Below are 20,162 nucleotides of genomic sequence, written 5' to 3' on the forward strand. Positions count from 1 at the left end.
ACTCTTTGCTGAGCTATCTCAATTTCTCAGTTACTCTTTTGAACTTTGGGGTCCTACACTATGCAGATTAACATTACGATAGTTCTTCAATAACAAAATCAGCTTCTTTTCCAGGATATAGCATTTGAGGTCTATTAAATGCTCCTTTGTTATTAAAATAGGGAAGGGGTCAAATTTATAAGGAGAAGGAAATTGTTATGTTTGTGATGCAAGAGAGTTTAGCTCTGGGCAGCAGTCTGCAACAAACCAAATACGTTTAAAATTTTGGAAAGAAAGAAGAAATGCAAATGTTGACAATCTGAAATTAAAAACAGAAGGCGTCAGAATTGTGTAGCACTCTTGACCCCTGTAAAGCTTCGGTCTTTACCTTTTATCATATGTGGTAGATTATTAAATTTGGTACTGTTAGAGCATTAGATTCAGCATGGAAGGGTTAGCTCATGAGGCCGCACAATATCCTTTCCTAAAATGAGGCCTGTTGTCTTGTCCTCATTCCAACGTTAGTGATTTTTGAATATTAATTAGCGAATCATTGTGTGGCAACCTGAACATTTCATGCCGTGGTGATAGAATCGTTCCAGTGCTGGGGGGGGGTTGGTGGGGTGCATGATGGTGGGGTAGGGAGAGGGACTTCAAAACTGCTGTCACCAAGACTGTTTAGTTTTGCACGTTTCTGTAGCTTTGTGACAATGGGCTAGGTTTTGCAATGGGTTAGGTTTTGCTATGGGCTTCGGGATCCTGAGGTTTGGAGCAAATGGGGGTCCCAAGCCCGTACTTGCCGGCAGTGAGACTGACACTGCAGTCTTCCAGGAGACGGCCTTCTTATTGGCTGCCTCTACACAACCTGTCCTATTGAGGAGGGCAATGCTGACACCCAGTCAGAGGGCTGGCAGCTCAGGAGCCTCAGCATCACCACTAGGAATGTCGAGCGCTGCTGAGGCAGGTCAGAAACTGCAAGTTTCAACATGGAGGTACCCTCACTGCATTGCACAGCAGTATTGAAATCAACAAACTTCAGGGTGGCAGGTGCATAGGGATGGAGGGGAAACCCCTCTGCTGGATCAGTTTTGGCTGGCATTGCATCCTTTAATGCCTGCGGTCCTGTCAGTGGGCTCCAATTACCTCCCAGCCTGTTGCAGTGAGGCTAACTCCATTGAGCTTGCAACTTCTGCATGCGATGGGTAGCTGTCCCACTGGCAGGAAGATGCTGACAAGTCTGAAAAATAGCCCCTAATTAACAAGCGTAACTGGCTGCCCGTCTCTGTGGAACAGGCAGCCAATAGAATTCCTAGCCCACCCCTGGAAAAGTTCCCCAATAGTGAGAATGCATGAGGGAGCTGTCCTGACATGGCTCCCCCTCCAAGCCTACCGCCATGGGGTTGGGAAATACAGCGCAATGGTCAACCTAGTGCTGGGTCAGTGCCATGCATTTTGAGCATCAACAAAGAAGGTGAAGCACCACCTTCAGGATGGTCTCAATTCAAGCAGCTTGTAGGAGAAAAGTGGAGAAGATAAATGGAAGAGCTAACTTCAAAATGAGTCCGCACTTCTAGTGTCAATGAGATTATATCTTTGTTCTCTGTTCATTCGCGTACCTTATTTAAAATAAAACTCGCTGGAGTGCTTTTTGGTCTGCCTTCCTCAAAGACAGGAGAACACACATTACAGCATGTGCAATGTTACAGTAGCTGCTACTTGTCAAAAATGTTGTGTTATGATCTCTGTCTGGGAGATTTACTTATGTGAGTAACTGGTGATACTGAATCTGAGAGAATATCTAATGCAGAACATAATTTTTTTTAACAGTATCTGTTGAAAGAAAGACAATGGGCTGAAACTTCCAATTGATTTGGAGTTGGATTGTCACTCAGCTCTTATTTATTTTCACCTTGCACCAGAGCTCCACATTTCTGGTCCAGATTTCCACACCACACTGTAACTTGTCAGAAGTGTGGAGAGTACCTGTTCTGGGAGTCCTTCCTCATAGGGCAGGGTCATTGGGGGAAGCCAAGTCATGCCCCTGTTTTACATTAGCTGCCACATTTTGGTAAGTCTTCATTCACTAACACAGTGAAAATCTTTTGGACTTTTAAATAGCTTTTCAGTGTGTTGGTGAATGAGTGAGAGTGAAGTGAGTGAATAGAGTGGGAGGGTGCTAGGGTGGGTATGGTGATGAGGTCAGATCAGGTTGCAGGGGTCGGTGGGGTGGGAGGGGGGAGAGTCTTTTGGGAGCAGGTGAATTGCCCATCACAAGACCAAACTTCTCAGGCGATTCCCACTTCTTTTATGCGTCAGGACTTCCAAGGGTTCTTGCAGAGGTACCTCTGGGATACGACTGTTCAAAAATTGGAAGTTCTGGGCAATTAACTTTGCAGGTGTCGACCCTTCATTGAAAAAAAATCTTCAAAATATTTGACAATTGAAAACAATAGCAAGCAGATTCCAGCAGAGGGCACTGCTCGGCTGTTAATGCTTTCTTTAAAATTGTGGCCATTTGGCTTTTTTGTGCCGTATGGTGTTTTGAGTTACCAGTTACTAATTTTGAGACCTGTATAGGAATCATAGAATGGGTACAGTACAAGAGGTGGCCATTTGGCCTCCAATCTTTTTGGCCTTCTGAAGGAGTAATTCACTTATTGCCACTCTCCTGCCTTTTCCCTGGAGCCCTGCATATTTTTCCTTTTATTATTTTCAGATGATAATCAAATTCTCTTGAATGCCTCGGTTGAACCTGTATCCACTACACTCTGAGGCAGTGCATTCTAGATCCTAACATCTCATTGTGTGAAAAAGATTTTCCTCAACATGTCATTGTTTTTTCTGCCAGTTACCTTAAATCTGTGTCCTCTGGTTCCTGGACCTTATACCAATGGGGAAAAGTTTCTCCCTACCTAGTCTGTCCAGACCCTTCACGATTTTGAATACCTCTATCAAATCTCCTCTCGACCTTCTTCAAGGAGCATAGTCCCAACTTCTGCAATCTGTCTACGTAACTGAAGTTCCTCATCCCTGAAACCATTCTTTTTTCTGCACCCTCTCTAAAGCCTTCACATCTTCCTAAAATGTGGTGCCCAGAACTGGACGCAATACTCCAGTTCAGGCAGAGCCAGCGTTTTATAGCTTCCTTGCTCTTGTACTCTATTCCCCTATTTATGAAGTGCAGGCCACTTTCTCAACCTGTCCTGCCATCTTCAATGATGTATGCACATATACCCCCAGGTCTCTGCTCCTGCAGCCCATTGAGAATTGTACCCTTTATTTTATATTGTGTCTCTGTTTTCTTCTTAGCAAAATGAATAATTTCACACTTGTCTGCATTAAATTTCATCTGCCATTTGTTCACCCATTCCACCAACTTGTCTGTCTTTTTGAATTGCTACACTATACTCCTTTCAACTCGAATTCTCCTAAGTTTCATATCATCCACAAATTTTGAAATTTTGCCCTGTGCACCCTGTACCTCATAAGAGAATTTGCTTCTGATCCAAGAGAATTCGCTTAACTACTTTTATTACTAACCACTTTCATCCTTTTGCAAGAATAACACTGGAATACATTTTCTTGATATGATTTAATGAAGTTTCATGTATCTCTGTATATGCTTGCCATTGCAGTTTGTGTTTTACTATGTTAAATGTACTATATAAATGCAAATTGTTGTTGGTATGACAAATCAGATTTTTAAAAAACTTAAAATAATTCTTAAAACTTCTCTTCTGATGCAACTTAAAATAAAATTTAAGTTTCCATGTGATTATTTTTGTGTTGTAATTTTACATTGTTCCATCTATAGTGGTTATGCAAGCACAGTGAATTTAGCAGTGAATTTGTTTCTTTCTAAGGTTGTGAGTTTGTTTTGGAATGGTTACGTCAGCAGTACTGGAACCGACAGTTGGGAAATAACCATGTGGATAATTGGATCATGGATTCTCAGGAAGAGGAGGAAGCTGATGATGAAGTGAAATTACAGGAGGAACTGAAACAGAAGGAGTTATACGGTTGGTACATGAAAGATTTAAAAATGAGTGTTTCAGTTATTAACCCATTATGTGCTGTGGCAAATAATTTGTTATTGCTTAGATTTGTTCAGAAACTACATTTTTATTCCCTCAAGTTTTCATGTAAAAGAAAAGGTGATTCCCAAATAACAATTTGTTGCAAGTGTGGAAATCTGCAGGCTTTATTGTGCCGTGCCTAACTGCTTGCCCTACTTACTAATTGATTCATAGTAAGGCAGTATGATTTTAGACTTCACATAGCAACCTCACTGGCTCTCTGGAAGTCAGTATCTCTGATCACCCTAATTTTGAACTGGAATTTTTTTCTCCAGTTATGTTTTGCTGTGGCCTGGAAACCCTCCCAAGACCTTTCCAAAGTAATTTTATTCATATGCGTGCCTTGATGAGCTATGCATCCTCATGGGGAACAGCATATTAGATTAGGATAGAATTAGGTCTACATGTCCATATATGCTCCTGCCAGTAGCAGTTTGGAGCAGAGTTTATGGTTGTTTTTTTTTCATCTTTTCCTTGCCTCCGGTACTGAGGCTACTCTTAACACCCTGGCTACAATGAATGAACATGGGAATTAAATTTGGGGCACCTGGTATGTGCAGCTTAATGTTGGATCTACCGATTCCTTTACTCATTGGGCCTTTGAGGGAAGTCCTTTAAATACTTTACACAATTTGAAGTCAAATGAATTATGTAGTGAAAACTCTGAGGCACGTGTAAGCAAAAAATAGGTCTGACTATTCTGGCATAGAAGCTTTGAAAGCTAGCTTAAAAAATGCAGATAGTACTTAACGGCTATCTAAAATACTGTACGACAACTGGACAAATGTGCTCTAATTTTGAATTTAATTACTCAAGCTAAGAATATGCTGACAGTGCAGACATATGTTGTACATTATTGTTTTACGGTGTTGTGGTTCAGTGTATTTTTGAAGTGGTACTAGAAGCATAAAGGAGTCTCCGGTGCCTTGGTAGTTTTACGCATGAGAGTAGTTGGGTCACAGAAACTAAAATGGTCTGGGATTCAATACCTGGATGTTGGCGTGGGCGACTGTTGGGAAGCTACAGTTGGCTTCTGCACTCAGACTAAGGAGAAAGTGAAGCAGGTAGTTTCCCTTCATTGGGCAGTGATGGCAAGTTGCAAGTGTTTTGTGTATGGTTATTAAGCAAGAATAGGAGAGCCTTCACTGTGATGCCCTCTGCAAACAAACAGCCTTTTTAAACTAACACATGATCAGTGGCCACTCAGGTAAGGTGCCTGAAGAACTGGGCCACAGTAGGAAATGCTCACTTTTTACACATTTTCCAGCTTTTACGAAGAAAAAAAGATTAAAAAATTAAGTTTAAAAAAAAATCAAAGTAGCAGCGTATGGGTTGAAGTGAACTAGGCAAATATACTGACCCTTGGAAGACTCCCATATATTTAGAACACACATTTTCATTAAAATTCAGAACCTTTTACAACAGAATCTGGTCACTAAAAGTATTAGAACAGTTACCTGATAGGCCACATTGTTTCTTTTTCCCAAATTTTTTTATTCTTCCTGAACAGGGCTGTTAAGTAAGGTTCCACATCTGAAATTTTCCAATACTTTGCTAAAAGACCATTCTGCTTATAAGGCTGTGCCAAACATGGGCAACTGCAGGCCACATTCGGCCAAGGGGACCTTCTAATCTGGCCCATGGCTACAGTGCCAGCAAACTCGGAGTGCACATGTGTAACTGCCCCTGGTGCCTGGCTGATTGGTGTCAGGATCTGAAGACAAACTGCAGAGCTGGAGAGTTTCAGGGGAAGTACTTAAAGACCCAAGAGAAGTACCAGGTAAATTGGAGTTGGCCAAATATCTGAGGCTGGAAAGGAGCTTTTTTTTTTGGGAAGTGCAGCTGCCATGTTTAAGGGAGTGAACACATTGAGAAAGCAGTACTGGATTACTGCAATTTTGATTTACCTTCTGCTTTTGCGAGTATTTAAACTATAATTTCAAAGCTTCAAGTTATTTTTCACTTGGGTTTAAATTGTGAAGAACCTATTTTTAATTTTCTTGGACTGTGGCTTTAAAAACTACCATGGCTGCAGTTGAAAGACCTTTTCACAGGAATAGGATGATTAGTATCTACAATGTTGATATCCTGGAACAGTGTGTGCCATTAAAGAACAGATGGTGCCGGAAAGGTGCCCTGGACTAAGGGAAACTGCCTGATGACAGCATTTTAATTGGCTCCTGACCAGGTGACCAGGGTTTTGTGTGGTAACAGCGCAGGCAGTACAGCTCCTAGCCTGCAAAGAGGGGGAGACCTAAAACCTCTCTCCTGTGTTTTAAGATTCTAGTAATTCTGCCATAGTAGCTAGCTGGCTATCCCTCACATCCCTGTAACCTGCTTTCCATGAAAACCCCTGTCAAGAGACAAAGGGGAAAAATCACCAGTATTGAAAAGCAAGCTTTTCAACCAGTGAGCCACAAACTGAAAGTGCTGGGAGACCACCTCGTGTCATCAACAACAAACTGCAAGGAATTTGGTAGACATCAATCAAAATCAACCCATCTAACCCTGTACTCCGGATTGGTGCTATTGAACTGTTTTATCTCACCCTTAAAATCCATGTTTTGTCTTCTGTGTGTTTGTGTATAGGGGTTTAAAGAATGGATAGAATTTAAGTTATAGAGTTAGAAATTGGCAGTTCATATTTCTTTTGCCACTGGTTAAAGACAATTTGTTCAATAAAGTTATTTACTTATTAAGTTTACAAACCTAGTGCTTGTATTCTGCTAACCTAAATTAAACAGTTAGGCAGAATTGGGGCAATCTGGTGGTTTGGTCAAACTTACCCCATTTGTCACAACTTGGGGAACAGTGGGGCTTGATATTAAGTGCACTATCCCCAGTGAGCTGTGACAAAATACTTTTTATGTAAAGTCAAGTCAACTTAAGTTTTGTTTCCATTTTTTTTTTCATTCCCTCGTTAAGGTGCTGATTCTTCATGAGGTCTGGTGCCATGGCTGCTGACAGTGAAGGACTTGGACCTCTCATAGTAATAGACTGAAGGGTGCCTTTACCTACTAGAATGATTATATATCTATAATCTATTAAAAAATCTTGCGTTGCTGTTTATGTCCCGTCAATGTTTTACATTATAAACTCCTATAAGCACATTCATCGTGGCTCCTAGGATCATAAGACCATAAGACATAGGAGCAGAAATTAGGCCATTCGGCCCATCGAGTCTGCTCCGCCATCCAATCATGGCTGATAAGTTTCTCAACCCCATTCTCCCACCTGCTCCCCGTGACCTTTGATCCCCTTACCAATCAAGAACCTATCTATCTCGGTCTTAAATACACTCAATGACCTGGCCTCCACAGCCTTCTGTGGCAATGAATTCCATAGATTCACCACTCTCTTGCTAAAGAAGTTTCTCCTCATCTCTGTTCTAAAAGGTCTTCCCTTTACTCTGAGGCTGTGCCCTCAGGTCCTAGTCTCTCCTACTAATGGAAACATCTTCCCCATGTCCACTCTATCCAGGCCTTTCAGTATTCTGTAAGTTTCAATCAGATCCCCCCTCATTCTTCTAAACTCCATCCAGTATAGACCCAGAATCCTCAAAGGTTCCTCATATGTTAAGCCTTTCATTCCTGGGATCGTTCTCGTGAACCTCCTCTGGACCCTCTCCAGGGCCAGCACATCCTTCCTGAGATACAGGGCCCAAAATTGCTCACAATATTCTAAATGTGGTCTGACCAGAGCCTTATAAAGCCTCAGCAGCACATCCCTACTTTTATTTTCTAGTCCTCTCGAAATAAATGCCAACATTGCATTTACCTTCCTAACTACCGACTCAATCTGCAAGTTAACCTTAAGAGAATCCTGGACTAGGACTCCCAAGTCCCTTTGCACTCCAGATTTCTGAATTCTCTCCCCATTTAGAAAATAGTCTATGCCTCTATTCTTCCTACCAAAGTGCATGACCTCACACTTCCCCACGTTGTATTCCATCCGCCACTTCTTTGCCCATTCTCCTAATCTGTCCAAATCCTTCTGCAGCCTCCCCGCCTCCTCAATACTACCTGTCCCTCCACCTATCTTTGTATCATCTGCAAACTTAGCCAGGATGCCCTCAGTTCCTTCATCTAGATCATTAATGTATAAAGTGAAAAGTTGTGGTCCCAACACTGACCCCTGCGGAACTCCACTAGTCACCGGCCGCCATCCTGAGAAGGACCCCCTTATCCCCACTCTCTGCCTCCTGCCAGACAGCCAATCTTCTATCCATGCTAGTACCTTGCCTCTAACATCATGGGCTCTTATCTTACTGAGCAGCCTCCTGTGCGGCACCTTGTCAAAGGCCTTCTGGAAGTCCAAGTAAATAACATCCATTGGCTCTCCTTTGTCTAACCTACTCGTTACCTCCCCAAAGAATTCTAACAGATTTGTCAGGCATGACCTCCCCTTGATGAAACCATGCTGATTTTACCATGCACTTCCAAGTATTCTGAAATCTCACCCTTAATAATGGACTCTAAAGTCTTACCAACGACCGAGGTCAGTCGAATTGGCCTGTAATTTCCCGTCTTTTGCCTCACTCCCTTCTTAAACAGGGGGGTTACATTAGCAGGAACTTCAGTTAAGTTGGGAGATAAGAAAACCTGGCGGTGTTCTCATTCGAAGGGATAGTTAAGGGTAGCTTTAATAGAGGTGTTCAAAATCATGAAGGGTATTGATTAGGTAAATAACGAGAAACTGTTCCTGGTAGCAGAAAGCTCTGTAATCAGAGGACACCGATTTAAGGAAATTGGCAAAAAAAGGCTTGCAGATTTGTAGACCCAACAAAAATTTGATCTGTAATTCTGGTGGATAAAGGATTGAAATATCAAAGCCTAAATATTGTTACCTGTAGCAAGTTCCAAGATATGTATGTCTGAAGGTCTCTGCAAGCAACCTCGGTTTAACATTTTGAGATCTCAGTGATTAGCTGCTTATGCACTTCTGAAAATTAGTTTAAAGAGCATCTTTTGTTCCTTTTAAGGTTTAGATTTTTAGAAGAAGAATGTTGAATGCAATGTGAAATGTAATAGAAAGCGAAGAGTGTGTGGTTTTAAGTTAGTGTTTTGAGAAAATTAAAAATTAAGATCATGTTCCTTAACAGGTGTGGAACGGAGTATAAGAGCACCTTTTTTAATTGTGTCATGAGGTTATTAAATCCCAGTTCCAGGAATAAGAGGTAGAGAAAGGATACTGATCACTGCACTGACCACAAAATGTGGTAACGGTCTCTGAGATACATTTTGGTCTCTCCATGTTTTCTTTTGCTTTACTGTTTTGCCCTTGGTTGTTCTTGCAAAACCATATTGCAGATCACAGTAAAGCAGCAATTATTTTGGCAGGACCAAAGCAAAATACTGTGGATGCTGGAAACTGAAATAAATAACAGAAAATGCTGGAAGCACTCAGCAGGCCAGACAGCATCTGTGGAAAGAGAAAAAAAAATGACTGTGTACTATGATGCCATTGTAAAGAGGAGCGGCCAACTGCATTATTCATATTAAGCCAAGATGATGCTTTTGGTTTTGTTATTGTATGTAATGAATTGTTATATAATTGTATAGTTTCATGTTTATTTTTACCAAAATTTATCTTTATTATAATTGTTTGTTTCCTGAGTGTATATGGCTGCCCCTCTTCTCCCCACCCACCCTGTACAATTCCGTACCCAGATGTGGCTCTCCATCCAATAAGTTTGCCCTAAGCTAGACTACAAACTTGTGCAAGTTACTCATCTGTGGTATGGGCGGAAGTTACTCCTGAACCTGACTTTGCTCTCATCTGATTTTTAGATGTACAGATCTCCTTTTTTGACCTGGGTCTTCGAGTAGAAATCAGAAGAATGCTTATTCTTGCCCCCTCATCAAATTTCAGAGCATTGATGTCAGTTACTGTTGTAACTAAAATAGACCAAGTCTAGGAAGCAAAGCTGTGGATTTTTGGTTAAGAACTGCATAGTACCACACTGGATGGTATCTTTATCCATGGGGAAAGATAGTAATATAGCAGGTTTTGAATTTGATCACTGAACTTGAACCCGTGTACAGTAATAAAATGTTTGATAGTTTCAAACTATAATGCCAATATGAAACACTCTCTCAAAGCTGCAGTTTGATGACCAAGATCAATCTTCAATATCTAATATTTTCCCCACTTTTTTTCCTCAGACAAAGCCAGAGAACTGCTGACTTCCTTTGAGAAAGAACAATTCCAGGTATCTAATCGAGGAAGATTTGTTTCCAGTTCAATTCCAGTAATTCACCTTTAGTCGTTTGGTAGTACAGAACTTGGATATTGCTGAAAAAAGAGATGTCTAAGCTTTTCGTCTTGCACTCATCAGGACACTTGCAAGAATGCCAATATGAGGGGAAGACAACGATTTATACTGTATGTGAAGAGAGTGCTGATTGGTTGTCAAGGGGCGTTGCCATGGAGAATGCACTACTGATGGTGACTGACAGTTAACGGCCAAGCATTGTTTGAAATTTAAAATCAGCTTGACCCTGATTGGTCAGGACTTTGCCCTGAGTGATAAGTCAGTAAGTGGCTGTCACTTATTTTATTTAGCTGAAACAGGTGCAATGTATGTACATGTTCGTTCTTGTCTTGTCTGCAAAGAACAGGGCCCTGTGTATTAAAATGTGTAGCTTCCAGTACACGCAAAGGTGCCAGATTGCAAGCCTGACTGACCATTCTTAAATTGGTTGTCAGCGTAATTCTTAGCACATTGAGGATCATTCAGCATATGTTGTCCAATCATGGAATCACATTTAATGCTAGACTTTGAGTTTTGCAAGCACAGGCTTGCAAAATTGATTGGGTACGGTCTGTACCCTGCCTGTTACAAACAGTGGCTGGGACATGCTGTTTGATACAATTCACCAGTCTTCGTGACATATGGCCTCCATACCTAGCATCTCGCTGGCACTAAATTCATCTACCACATTATTCATTTGTGTGATAGGCAGAAAGTCTTTTTGGCTTGACAGCAGCAACCTGTTAGTGGCGAATACCACTCGTGTTGCTACTGCATAGTAGCAGCATGAAACAGCTAGCTTCACCTGTTGCTCAAATTTTTGAGATACCTTGCCCTTCCAGGGTAATCTGAGGTGGACTGGGCATTTTTCAGAGCTGAAAGTGTTGGTCTTGGGACCGGTCGTGAGCTTGCGTGATATACAGTGCGAAATAATCTGATCACAGTAGCCATGTGAGCAAATGGTTCAGACCCTACTGACAAGTTTACCGATAAGACCAATCTTATAGTGCGTGGAACTTTAAGAATCCCAACTCTTATATTGACCAGTGAAGGTAGACTTTCGTAGAGAATCCCCTGGCAGATTTCTCAGCTAGTACGTCAGGAAGGGGAGTTCATTTGACTGCTCCATTCCATAGGTGAATTTGAATGCAGATGGAGTCCATCAAAACATTTAAGGAAATTGTTGCATGCAGCTGCGGATTTAAATATAGCAAAACGTATCATGTACATACATTGTGCCTTTTTTAGCTAAACAAAATAAGCGACAGCCATTTGCTGACTCATTGGTCAAGCTGCCTGGTTTAAATTTCAAACAATGCTTAGCAGTTAACTGTCATTCACCATCAGTAGTACATTCTCCATGGCAACACCACTTGCCAACCAATCAGCACTCTCTTCGCATACAGCATAAATTGTTGCCTTCCCCTTATATTGGTATTCTTGCGAGTGTCCTGATGAGTGCAAAACGAAAAGCTTAGACATCTCTTTTTTTTCAGCAATAATTTACCTTTGCATAACCTGTAGTTATTTGTGGCTTTGGTTCAGTAAAAGGAAAATGGACTGTTTAAGAAATAAATATGTGTAGTTCTTTTTAAACAAATTATGACATGGACTTCATTAGGCAAAAAACAATGGCCTGGATTTTAGGTTTATGGCAGGGTGAGGGAAGAAGAACAGAAAGTGAGTGCTCTGCTTGCTCCCACCCCAGGTCCCTGCCCCTGCTGCTTCAACTCGTCAATTCTAGCATCGGATAGCCATTAGTGGCCGTCGAGTGGAAAGGTTAGCAGTGTGATGGGCATGGAGCACCCCAGTCGGGAGCCTCGGCTGGGATGTCATGTGGCAGACAAAGTTATACTGTTAACGGGAACAGTTACAAATTTAAATGCCTCCTCTTTCAATCTCGTTATTATGGCAGGCTCCAAAAGGTTTAAAAAAAAAATGTACAGATGCTAACATTTTCAGCAAGGATCTGCTGCTATAGTTGGCCATGGTCTCGATGGCAGGCCTTTTCCTTCCACCCTTGTGCCACCTTTTCATTTCTGTTGTAAAACGTTCTGACGCCTGAAAAATGCAGCTGGCAATGAAAAGTTGCAGTTGATTAGATGATTAATAAGCTCAATGGCTTGTTAGTTAGCCATTTCAAAATGGCAGGTGGGCTTCTGATTTCCGCTCGCCTTCTGTAATTTTGGAGACTAGCTGGCATCGTATTACCCAATGTCATCGCACCCTATTTTACAACAGTGCAGGAGTAGGTGGGGGTTGGCATTTGCGGCCATAAAATCTAGCCCAATGTCAGTTTCTGGAAGATCCTGGAAACAACTGGCTTTCATAAGTAACTCAACTAATTCCATCAGAAATAGATGAGAGGGAATGTAGGCAAGACGAGGAGAACTCTCCTCTTTTCAAATAGTGCCATGGGATCTTTAACATGCAGCTAAATGGCTGGAACAGGCAGCTGGGAAATCTGATCTGAAGGACAATATCTCTGATAATGTAACACTCCCTCAGTCCTTCAGTGAAGTATTAACCTAGATGCTGAGCTCAAGTTCTGTTGTGGGGCTCAAACCTACAAGTTACTGACTTGGGTGAGAGAGCTACTCACCGAGCCAAGTGTGTACCATCTACAAGATGCACTACAGGAATTCACCAGGGCTCCTTTGACAGCACCTCCCAAACCCACGACCACAACCGTCTAGAAGGACAAGGGCAGCAGACAGATGGGAACACCACCACTTGGATGTTCCCCTCCAAGTCACTTACCATCCTGACTGGGAAATATATCGCTGTTCCTTCATTATCCCTGGGTCAAAATCCTGGAACTCCCTTTCTAACAGCACTGTGGGTGTACCTACACCACATGGACTGCAGCGGTTCAAGAAGGTAGCTCACCACCACCTGCTCAAGGGCAACCAGGAATAGGCAATAAATGCTAGCCCAGTCAATGAAGCCATGTCCAGTGAATGAATTTTTAAAAAGTTGCCAAAATTGTCAGGGCAAATTCTTTGCTTTGTTATGCATTTGACTTTTGAAACTTCCCAGGGCATTTTGATGACAGCTAGACTGTAGGCTATCCTGTAATGTACTTAATTCAGTACCATGCTAATAGTTTTAATAGAAGTATTTATGAAGTTATTGGTAATGGAAAGTCACAGTTTTTGTTATTTTCTTCAGTTTGAGGAGTCTTGACCAAAGGAGGGCACCCTCAAATGGTGGGAGGAATATTTTTAATTTGTATTTTGTAAGTGGAAGATGCCCTGAAATGGGAAAAACTTGATATGGTTATGTTGATTCAGCTGGGGCTGCTATGCCTGATCCAGAAGGTTGTTTTGCCTCTCTAAGTACTTGATTTCATTGCATATTTGTTTCAGATATTCATCGCTTTGCCTTTTACTGATGAGCTGTTTGCTAACTTCCACCTATGTTTATCTGTCTGCTTTCTTAGTTTACTTTCAAATAGTCTAAGTTTACCTTATGCTATATAATTATGTTTTCCGTTTTATATAATTAACCTTTTTATCGTTTTAACTTCGCTCAGTTTGTAGCGGTGAAAAGATGATGGGTTCTAGTCCTTGTCAGAATTAGGCTGACACTTCCTTCATTACAGACAGTATTGTTTTGGAGGTGCTGTTCTTTGGATGAGACATTGGGCTGATGCTCTATTTACCTGCTCAGGCAGTTCAAGAGAGTGTTTAAAGATTCCACAGCACTATTTGAAAAAGAGCAGGAAGTTTACATGATGCCCTGTTAAAATGGATGCCAGATAAAACACTGTAAACCTAAGTCTGTTTTCTCTTTCCCATATTTTTCTCTCTCCCTTTGCCATTTTTTTTGCCCCATACATTCAAATAGGGTTGACTGGATGTATGTGGAAGAGTGTACACTCTAGGTTAAGAATTTTTCACAAAGTTTATTCAGAATGACTGCTCTAAAATTGTTAATGTAAAAAGCATTAGCCATAAAAGGTAGTTCAACATATAAAAAGTTCATATTTTTCAGCTTTCATTTTATGTTACATGATGTATTTAAACATTTTTATTCACGTTGCTAGCTTGAATTACCAAAGGCTAGTTAGTACAATTTGATTTTCTTTTAATGAAAGAGTAGAAATGGAATGATTACCCTGGTGGTTTTTATTTTCTCTCATTAATGCTCAGGTTAATAGGAATTGTTTAAGGACTGTTTTATAAGCCTGTAGCTTTCATTAGATTTCATAAGCACAGTTGTGAGATATGTTGTAAATTGACACTGAACATTTATTAATTTTTGTTTGTGTCTCTGCTGGATGTTTTTGATCAACATTTCTGATACCAAGAAAAAAACAGCTTCCATTCTCTTGGCCTTTTGAGAAAAAAATGCTTGATGTAGTATTTGAATTATTGTGTTCAGTAGTTTGAGTATTTAGGTATTAATTTTAGATTCTGAGCAACGAGTGTGCTATAAAACAATTTGGTGCAGCCTGTAACTGGTGAGTGCGGTTGGGAGAATTTTTTTGATTGTGTTTCGAAGGGTAATAAGCTGGGAGGAAAATGTGGTGTTATTAATGCAGTACTAGTTACAGTCTCTTGGATTCTATGTAGATGAATTGTTGTATCTCATTTAATTTGTGCTGAATGGGGGCTGGAGGTGGGGGGAAGAGTATTCTGAAAACTGAAAACGAAGCATAATTTGTTGGCTGCAAATAACTAATTGGATAAAGCATAAAATCTATCCATTGAGTTCATCTTGTTATAACTTCAAAGTAAATTATATGACTAAGTTGGCATTTCTTTCATCCTCATTTAATGAAGGTGCTGACACTGGAGCACAAACCGCTGCATAGCTCTCTGATATCTCAGCAAAGCCTAAGCAGTGAACGTTGACATGCTATTTAACCAAGAAGGTCATCATGGTTGATTGCTTTGCATTTCACTCTGTGTTGCTGGAAACTCTAAGCCAGTGTTACATATTCCTGTCCCCATACTTGATTACATTGTATTAAGAACAATCAAAGCAAAAACAGAATCAGTGGTTACAGCATTGTGTTCGCCCTAGCTCGCTGCAAGAGCAATTTCCCGAGTGCTACTCCCTACTTTTTCCCTATAGCCATGCAATTTTTTTCCTTTTCAAATAATCCAATTCCTTTTTGAATGCCATGACGAAATCTGTCTTCACCCTCTCTGCCAGTATATTCTAGATCCTAATCATGTCGTGATTGCTGCTTTTGCCAATTACCTTAAATCTGTGCCCTCTGGTTCGCGATCCTTCTCTCCATCTGCTCTGTCCAGTTCCCTCATGATTTTGAATACCTCCATCAAGTCTCCTCTCAACCGTCTCTTCTCCAGTGGAAACAGCCACAACTTTTCCAGTTCTTTTACTTAACTGAGTTTCCTTATCCCTGGAAACTTTCTTGTGAATCTTTTCTGCACTCTCTTTTGCCACCACATTCTTCCTAAAGTGTGGTGCTTGGAACTGAGTGCAATACTCTCTTTGTTCTAGAGCCAGTGTTTTATACAGGTTTATCATAACCTATTTGTTTTTATACTCTGTGCCCCTATTTATATGAAGTGCAGGATCCTGTGTGCTTTGTGCACTTTTTCACAACCTGTCCGCCACCTTTGATGATTTATGCGCGCGCACACACACATCAAGGCCCTCTGCCCCTGTATCCTTGTGAGAATCGCACCCTTTATTTTACATTGTCTCTTCACGCTCTTCTGAGCAAAATGAATTGTTCATACTTTTCTTCATTAAATTTCATCTACCACATGTCCGCACATTCCACCAACCTCCTATGTCCTTTCAAAACTTAACACTACCCTTCTCACAGTTCACTATTTCCAAATTTTGCAGCATGCACATATTGAAATTGTCATGTACAACAAGGTCTAGGTCATTAATTTAGATCAAAAAGAGTAGGGGTCTTAATGCCAACATCTGTGGAACTCCACAATTAACCTCACTACAATTTGAAAAGCAAAAAAATTTAGGGTAGGCGGTGGCATAGTGGCATTCTCACTGGACTAGTATTTGAGACCCAGGGTAATGCTCTGGGAACCCAGGTTTGAATCCCACCACTGCAGATGGTGAAATTTTAATTCAATAAAAATCTGGAATCCTTGCCGATTTGTTGTAAAAACACATCTGGTTCATTAGTGTCCTTTAGGAAAGGAAATCTGCCACCCTTACCTGGTCTGGCCTATGTGTGACTCCAGATCTGCAATAATGTGCTTCATTCTTTCCTGCAAGCAGAATTTAGAAAGCTAAGCTAGAAAGCAGATTAAAAAACAGGACCTCAAAGGTAGTAATCACATGCGCTAGTGAATATAGAAATAGGTTAGTCCATATGAATGTGTGGCTGGAGAGATGGTGCAGGAGGGAGGGCTTTAGATTTCTGGGACATTGGGATCGACATTAGGGGCGGTAGGACCTGTACAAGGCGGACAGGTTGCACCTGAACTGGAATGGGACCAACATCCTTGCGGGGAGGTTTGCTAGTGCTGTTGGGGGAGGCTTTAAACTAACTTGGCAGTGGGGTGGGATCCTAAGAGGAGGTTCAGCAGGCGGAGATGCTCAGCCAAAATTAGAAGAGAAAGCAAGTGAGTCTGGAAGGCATAGAAATTATAGGCCAGATAAGACACAAGGGAGATTGACAAGGTTGGATGGTATTTATTTTAATGCAAGGAGTCTGACGAATAAGGCAGATGAGTTGAGGGCACAAATTAACACATGGAAGTATGGTGTAATTGCTGTCATAGAAACATTGTTGAGAGAGGAGCAGGATTGGCAGCTCAATATTCCAGAATATAGGGCCTTCAGGTGCGACAGGGAAGGAGGTAAAAGAGGAGGGGGTTTTGCAATATTGATTAAGGAATCAATTACAGCAATAAGGAGGGATGACATTTTAGAAGGCTCCTCAAATGAAGCCATATGGGTAGAACTTAAAAACAGAAAAGGAGCAATCACATTGCTGGGAGTGCACTATAGGCCCCCAAACAGTCAGAGAAATAGAAGAGCAGATATGTAGGCAAATTTCAGAGAAGTGTAAAAATAATAGGGTAGTAATAGCGGGGGATTTCAACTTCCCCAACATTAACTGGGTTAGCCATAGTGTGATAGGTTTAGAGGGAGTGGAATTCTTAAAATGCATTCACGAGAGCTTTTTAAGCCAGTACGTTGAAGGCCTTATAAGAGAAGGGGCGGTCCTGGACTTAATTTTAGGGAATGAAGCCGGCCAAGTGGTAGAGGTATCAATGAGGGAGCATTTTGTAGATAGTGATCATAACTCCGTTAGATTCAAGGTTGTTATGGAAAAGGACAAGGATGGGCTAGAAATCAGAGTTCTAAATTGGGGGAAAGCCGATTTTATTAACATCAGATATGATTTGGCCAGAGTGGACTGGGAGCAGCTTCTTTTAGGTAAATCTGTGTCAGAGTAGTGGGACTCATTCAAGATGGAAATAGGGAGAGTACAGGGCCAACATATTCCAGTAAAGACAAAGGGTGGGACCAACAAATCCAGGGAACCCTGGATGTCGAAGGATATACAGGATTGGCTAAAGGGAAAAAGGGAGGCTTATGGCAGATACCGAGGGCTCAAAACAGCGGAAGCCCTAGAGAAGAATAGAATGTGTAGGGGGAACTTAAAAAGGAAATTAGGAAAGCAAAAAGGGGGCGTGGTAAAACATTGGCAGGTAAAATAAAGGAAAATCCAAAGTTAATTTACAAGTACATTAAGAGTAAGAGGATAACTAGGGAAAGAGTAGGCCCCATTAAGGACCATAGTGATAATTTGTTTGTGGAGCTGGAAGACGTAGGTAGGGTTCTAAAGTAATACTTTGTGTCAGTGTTCACAAGTGAGAGGGATGACGTGGTTGTGGAAACAGGCAGAAGGACTGTGATATAATTAAAGAAATTAGTATAGAAAGGGAGGAGTTTCTAAGTGGTCTGGCAGGCTTAAAAATAGATAAACCTCCAGGCCCGGATGAAATGTATCCCAGGCTGTTGAGTGAGGCAAGGAAGGAGAAAACGGGCGCTGGCAATAATTTTCAATACCCCTCTGGCCACAGGAGAGGAGCCAGAGGAACGCAGGACAGCCAATGTGGCACCATTATTCAAGAAGGGAGAAAGGGATAAACCAGGGAAATACAGGCCTGTCAGTCTAACCTCAGTGATGGGGAAACTACTGGAAGTAATTCTGAGGGACAGAATTAATTTATACTTGGAGAGGCAGGGATTAATCAAGGAGAGTCAACATGGTTTTGTTAAGGGGAAGTCATGTCTGACCAATTTGATTGAATTTTTCGAAGAGGTGACCAGGTGTGTAGATGAGGGCAATGCATTTGACGTGGTCTACTTTGACTTCAGCAAGGCTTTTGATAAGGTCCCACATGGGTGACTGATGATGAAGGTGAGAGCCCGTGGGATTCAAGGCAATTTGGCAAATTGGATCCAGAATTGGCTGAGCGGCAGGAAGCAGAGGGTGACGGTCGAGGGGTGTTTTTGTGACTTGCTGCCTGTGTCCAGTGGGGTTCCACAGGAATCTGTGTTGGGTCCCTTGCTGTTTGCGGTATATATAAATGATTTAGATTTGAATGTAGGAGAGTTGATCAGTAAGTTCGTGGATGACACGAAAATTGGTGGGGTGATCAATAGTGAGGAGGATAGCCTTAGATTACAGGAGGATATAGACAGGCTGGTCAGATGGGCTGATCAGTGGCAAATGGAATTTAATCCGGATAAGTGTGAGGTGATACGCTTGGGCAGGACAAACAAGGCATGGGAATACATGATGAATGGTAGGACCCTGGGAAGTACGGAGGGTCAGAGGGACCTTGGTGTGCACGTCCACCGCCCCTTAATATAGCGGGACAGGTAGATAAGGTGGTTAAGAAGGCATATGGGATACTTGCCTTTATTAGCCGAGGCATTGAATATAAGAGCAGGGAGGTTATGCTGGGACTGTATAAAACGCTGATTAGGCCACAACTAGAGTATTGTGTGCAGTTCTGGAATCCGCATTATAGGATGGATGTGATTGCACTAGAGAGAGTGCAGAGGAGATTTACCAGGGTGTTGCCTGGGCTGGAGAGTTTTAGTTATGAGGAGAGATTGGATAGACTGGGGTTATTTTCCCTGGAGCAGAGGAGTTTGAGGGGAGACATGATTGAGGTGTATAAAATTGAGGGGCATAGATAGGGTAGACAGGAAGGAACTTTTCCCCTTGGAGGGATCAATAACCAGGGGGGCATAGATTTAAGGTAAGGGGCAGGAGGTTTGGAGGGGATGTGAGGAAGAATTTTTTCAACCAGAGGGTGGTGAGAATCTAGAACTCACTGCCTGAAAGGGTGGTAGAGACAGAAGCCCTCATAACATTTAAGAAATATTTGGATGTGCACTTGTGTTGCCATGGTATACAAGGCTATGGGCCTAGTGCTGGAAAATGGGCCTTTTTCTGTGTTGTAGACCTCTATGACTCTATGATTCTAACCGTTGCCCACAATCGTTCGACACTACTCTGTCAAACTTTTGTTCAGGATTTAAAAATTGCTTCTTTTAAAATTGAACTCAATCAATGGTAACCAGGTGGCAAATTGGAGTTATATTTACAGTTCTTTTTGTCTAAAATGTTACACAGTTCTATCTTAGTTTGCAGATAGAAATTATTATTCATGAGATAGATTAGGTGAAAGAATTTTCTACCTGTCCTGTTTCATCCTTCTAACATGTCGTCACCATTAGAATTTCCATTACAATTTTGAATGCCCACTTGGGCAGACAGGTGTGATGCCACTTTAATGCACCAAAGATAGGCACTTTATGCGCATCCATAACTAAGCAATTTTATTTTGTTTTTGACAGAAGCAGTGGAAACTGAC

At 41.5% G+C, this 20,162-nt stretch overlaps 1 protein-coding gene across 1 annotated transcript in view; it reads left to right on the forward strand.

Annotated features, from left to right (window-relative positions):
- las1l (LAS1 like ribosome biogenesis factor) overlaps window positions 1-20,162 on the forward strand; it is a 97,463-nt gene that overhangs the window by 16,115 nt on the left and 61,186 nt on the right. The window contains exons 5-6 of the mRNA XM_078547430.1: window positions 3,843-3,998; window positions 10,220-10,266. Coding sequence (XP_078403556.1) covers window positions 3,843-3,998; window positions 10,220-10,266 — 203 coding nt within the window. The remainder of the gene's footprint in view (window positions 1-3,842; window positions 3,999-10,219; window positions 10,267-20,162) is intronic.

Source organism: Cetorhinus maximus, chromosome 8, assembly GCF_964194155.1.
Source record: "Cetorhinus maximus chromosome 8, sCetMax3.hap1.1, whole genome shotgun sequence".
NCBI classification, from domain to species: domain Eukaryota; kingdom Metazoa; phylum Chordata; class Chondrichthyes; order Lamniformes; family Cetorhinidae; genus Cetorhinus; species Cetorhinus maximus.